Here is a 5,240-nt window from a genome sequence, read left to right as displayed (position 1 = left end):
CACACACACACACACACACACACACACACACACACACACACACACACACACACACACGGCATTATTTATGTGTGTATCTGCAGAAGCTGGTCTGTATTTTTCAACCTCTGCATCCCCCCACCGTGATGGTCTTCTGCCTGCATGAGCACCAACAGGACACTTTCAGGTGGAACAGCTCAAAGAACGATTATGTACATGTTTTATGCTAATAAATGGATTTTTAAACACTTGTATGCCAATAACAACACAATTATTTTAAAAAGTGAAAACATCTCTCACGTTTCACGTTGCATCTGCAGCTTTATTGTTTGAAAAAAGACAGTCCAAATTAGACTCAAAGGGATTTCCTGTCGCATCTTCCTTTATTTTTTCTTCAAAATATGCCGATATTTGATATGATAAACGTGTTAACAGAGGGGTTACCTGCAAGCTCTTTTAGAGCACACAGCCTCTCTAAATCTCCTGGTTTGTGTGTTTGAGTCACAGATCCAGCCTGCCTCCCTGATCCAGACATCACAACTCCTGGTGAGATCCAAACCTGTAACCTCCACGTTGTGAAGCGACATTAGCATACATTTCTCACTGCCCACTTCCCCGCTGCAGACCCCACACTTACTTAGTTTTATTTTTAATTTTTTTTTTTGCTTTTTACCCATGATGTTTCTATGGAAACCCCAGCTATTGAGGTTATCAATGAGATATTTCCGATGTAAGCTTGAAAACTGTAGTCAGTGTAAGTCATTGAGCTTTCAAATAATTCAGCAGATTTTCTATTTTCACAGCATAATGATATCAATAAAATCCACTTTGGTTTCATTACAGAAAGTAAACTTTTAAGATTTATAGTTGGAGTTCATGAAAAAAACGAGAAGTATTGGGATTAGGCTGTCCAATATTGATTGGAATAAGCTGAGAACGGCACTGAAGTTCAAGTACGAATCAATAAAAAGATGAGAAACACTTGTAAGAAAAAGTTTATAGGTGCTGACATTTAGACTGTTCTGTACTTCTTTGTGTTTTAAAACTTTGAATAAACCCCTAAGTAAAAGCCCGAGTAGGGTGAAAATAACCCAGAATTGACCACAAGTCGTCTAAGATGATGCACATTTTGTTCCACTACATTCAAAATGCAGTTTTTAGCAGTGAACCTCTGCCCATCTTTACTAGTGAATCAATGTCTCTAAAATGCTCTTTTTTCAGCACTTTTACTGACAAATTTCCAATTAAAGGCACAGTCTGTAGGATTTTGTCAAGTCTTTTAGCTGAAATTGAGATAATCACTAATGACAATAATAAAAAACATGTCTAATCATTGCAGACAAAGACCTTGTTTTATTATTTTTACCTTATAAAAAGCTGTTTATATCTCCATGGTCACGGGTCGCCCTACAGGCAGCCGCCATCTTGTCTACGAAGACTCATGAAGGACAAACTGCGGTGGCGGCATCAAAAACGGTTTTAGTTGTAATACTATAAATGTAATATTTGTTGTCTGTCATTGTAGCTGGGATAATTTTACTTATTAAAGCTCATAATCTTACCACTTGAAACATCACTAGCCCTGAAGCTGCTGGTAGACATGGCGGTTGGAATTATCAAAGGTTTTTGACACCTGAGAGACACCGTAGCAACTCCTTTGCATTTGGAAGGGGGGTGGGGGTGGGGGACCAGGGAGGATGATTCAACCACTCAACCACTAGATGTCGCTGAAAACAACAAATCCTACACACTGTGCCTTTAAACTAATTGCAAAACACTCCTCTAGCTGTTTCTTACTGACATGATCCATTGTATGTTTTTTTTTGTACATATCTTGTTCCACAATGTTTGTGTTATTTCAACAATCCATATATCAAACAAATCAGCGCCTTCAGGACATCGTAGCTATGATTTTTTGGTATTTCAGCAATTTGTACGTTTTTAGATAGTTAGCTTCTCTGGCCATTTTTGTTCACATCATTTTAATTACTTCCCTGCTAATTTAATTTTTTGTCTATTTTACAACAAATTGCAAAATTATTGTGCTTTTTTTCAAACATTCATGCTGCATTTTTGCAGAAAATGTGAATTCTCTAGTTTGTATTGCATTTTTAACCTTTTGTTTTTTTGCCCCTATATTTTTCAAATATAAAAAATAATTCAAATTCTTCATTCTTCTTTTCTGCATTTTGTTATGGATAAAATAGGAATTTATGAGATATACAAATCATAGCAAACCTTTTAAAATGTACATGTTGCTCGTAGGCCGAGACCTCATTTGGTTTCTTTTCCTGCTTTCAGGATTTACCAGACATGCTGTACTCATTAGGTGAAGATTTGAAAGTAATCTGCCTTCAGACTCTGTAAAGCTCCACTCGTTTCTCCTTCAACCAGCTAAGTCTTCCAACCTGACAGGATGCAGCAAGCGCTGCTCGGCACCAAGTGGTGGGGTGGTTCTGCCCTTTACTGGCCTCTCCACATGTTCCTGCTGGAGATGCTGACACCAGGAGTCCTGCCCAGCATCTCCAGATTACCACCCTCAGCCAAGCGGGAGATCATCATCGATGGGGACTTGGTGATCGGAGGCTTGTTCCCCGTGCATGAAAAAGGCGACGGGACGGAGGACTGTGGGAAGATCAACGAGGAGAGAGGGATCCAGAGGCTGGAGGCCATGCTGCTGGCCCTCGATGAGATCAACTCCAGCGACCGCATCCTTCCTGGACTGGAGCTGGGCGCCCACATCCTGGACACCTGCTCCAAGGACACGTATGCTCTGGAGCAGTCTCTAGATTTCGTCAGGGCCTCCCTCACCAAGGTGCACGACCCAGGCTTCATCTGCCCTGACGGCTCCAGACCCATCCAAAACGAGGTGCCGCTGGCCATTTCTGGAGTTATTGGAGGGTCCTACAGTGACGTCTCAATTCAGGTAAGGAGGCAAGTTCAATACACGTTTTGGTTTCCTTTGATAGTGGGTTTAACATTCAAGAAGTTTGATTCTCAGAAAAGGTGAAAAATTGGGTGAGCAAAACAAAAATATAAAAAAATCTATTACTGCCAATGTTTTCTTCTTTTTTTAATTCTTTGGCCTGTTTTGTGCAGTTATTTGATTAATTTACTGTTTGTACAACTCATACAGTATATCAGGCCTTTCAGTAAATTGTTCACTTGATGTTTACACGGTTGAAAATATCCTCAGATCAGTCTACAAGAAGACTGTAACTGGCTCATTTTAAAAGAATTTGCAACTGGGCTCAAAATGAGTCAGCACTCCTACTCACTTTTCTTTTGTTGTCTTTTGGTCAAACAACAACAAAATCAGCATTTAGAAGCTACTGTAAAAAATAAAAAGTTGGATTTAATTAACCATGTTATGTTACCTGGTTCCACTTAACTGAGATGAGTAAATTCAAAGAAATATACCAGCTTTTTAACCAAAGAACATGAGTATGTTGCTTTGAATTTACTCAACTCAGTTAAGTGGAACCAGGTAACACAACATGATTAACTAAATCCAACTTTTCATTTATAGCTAAATGTTTTTTTATGTATCAATCAAACATTTAAAAAAGAAGAACTCTGCGACTAAAATGTCTCAATTTCTACAGAGGATGACAGAAGGATGATTAATTTATGGTAATACTGGAATTTGTATAGAATCCTCAAAAACCCAAACAAAATAAAATTTTATTCATGTTATTTCCTAATTAATCCTGTTATACCTGAGCTTAAAGTGAAAGTGTTTTTCATATTAAACAGCTGAAATTCCTAAAACCTTCCTATTATTTGCATATGAAAACATTGCATATGAAATTGAGAATTTGCTTCATTTTATGCTCAAATCCCAGAATATTTGTTAACTTATTAGTTTGATTTAATAAACAGCTTCATACTCACCATATTTTTGAAATGAAGTTTGTGAAAATGACTGCAAAAAATGTTGTCTTCCTTGCAAGAACTTAATGTTAAACCTATTTTAATGAATTGTTTCACTCAGTAATTAATTTTGTACACACCACGTTATCTAGTGTTTTCTCTGCTCTACATACTTAATGCAAATACTGTAATTGCTTCATTACTTTTCCATTGATGTGGTCATAGCAAGACTCCGGGACTTTGCTTGAAGCATCAACATTCAGGGAAATATCCATCACTTTGGCAGTGATTTCATCTCTGTTTTGCATCGAACACTGACCTTTCACACACATAAGAAAGGTTGCGAGTGGAAATGCATCTGAACATAATTAATGAATTTTCATTCCCCTCAGGCACCATAATTGCCGTGCAGTACAAGGTGTCAATGAGACAAAGTACACAGGAATAATTTAGTCACTTTCAATTAACTCCTGATAACTCCCCCCCACCATTCAAAAGGCATTCACCACATATTTCACTCACACGTGTTTTACATCTTTGCATCACTTACCTCTAAAATTTCATCAAAAGGTTGGAGTGGGATTACATCAGTTGGGAGGACTTTTAAAAAATGGCTGCAGCAGCTCATCAGCACCACCCATCCTTTCCAAAATAAGAAAAAAAACTTTTTTCCTACTATGGTTCCTTTTATTTCTAACATACAGTCGGTGAACACTACAGATCTTGACTCATAATGAAGCATCCTTGTTGTTTTCCATGACGTTAATGAAGGAAGTCTTCCTCCACACCTGTCATCTTCCTCATGTGTCTGTGTTGCACTTCACTTAACTTCACTAAACATGTTCTGTGTCGCCCCATCACAGCATCTATCATTAATATAATGAGAGGTCACGAGTACTACAACAGCATTAAAGCACAGCAGAAAAAGGCAGCAGCTTGAGAGAGCAACAATTTAACACTTATCCTTTACCTTTACGATGTGGATGAACTAGTTAGCATGATGATATTTTAATTTAGACAAGCTAAAAAAAACAGAATGACCTTTGGTGTTGCAGACACTCAGCAAGACTCCAATCGTGTGTGCTGCAGCTTAATGTGTCGCATAAGCCTGCAGAGATAAAGCTTTTATATCGCTTTGCTCAGATGTTGGGAAAAGACTTTGAAGAATCAGTGTCAAACCTGTTGTGGATAGCTCTCAGAATGACCTCAGTTTGGATGAACAGAGAATAATGGGACAGATGAGCTAACACAGGGATGGGCAACTTAAATGATGGAAGAGGCCACAATTTTTTTTTGACCCTACTAGAGGGCCACATAATGCTGCACACTTACTCAAATCATGTAATGAAACTGCCATTTAAAAATATTTGTGTGTGTGTGTGTGTGTG

The 5,240-nt window shown here is 38.2% G+C and overlaps 1 protein-coding gene across 2 annotated transcripts in view; it reads left to right on the top strand.

Annotated features, from left to right (window-relative positions):
- Window positions 1-5,240, top strand: part of grm2b (glutamate receptor, metabotropic 2b) — a 33,941-nt gene that overhangs the window by 6,989 nt on the left and 21,712 nt on the right. The window contains exons 2-3 of one of the 2 annotated variants that reach the window (XM_014006206.1): window positions 487-525; window positions 2,281-2,905. In XM_014006206.1, coding sequence (XP_013861660.1) covers window positions 2,396-2,905 — 510 coding nt within the window. In that variant the 5' untranslated portion in view covers window positions 487-525; window positions 2,281-2,395. The remainder of the gene's footprint in view (window positions 1-486; window positions 526-2,280; window positions 2,906-5,240) is intronic. The other variant, XM_014006205.1, reaches the window with a different exon arrangement.

This window comes from Austrofundulus limnaeus, unplaced genomic scaffold, assembly GCF_001266775.1.
Source record: "Austrofundulus limnaeus strain Quisiro unplaced genomic scaffold, Austrofundulus_limnaeus-1.0 Scaffold35, whole genome shotgun sequence".
Classification (NCBI taxonomy): Eukaryota; Metazoa; Chordata; class Actinopteri; order Cyprinodontiformes; family Rivulidae; genus Austrofundulus; species Austrofundulus limnaeus.
The sequence above is the reverse complement of the archived record's forward strand: the minus strand, read 5'-3'. Positions and strand labels throughout refer to the sequence as shown.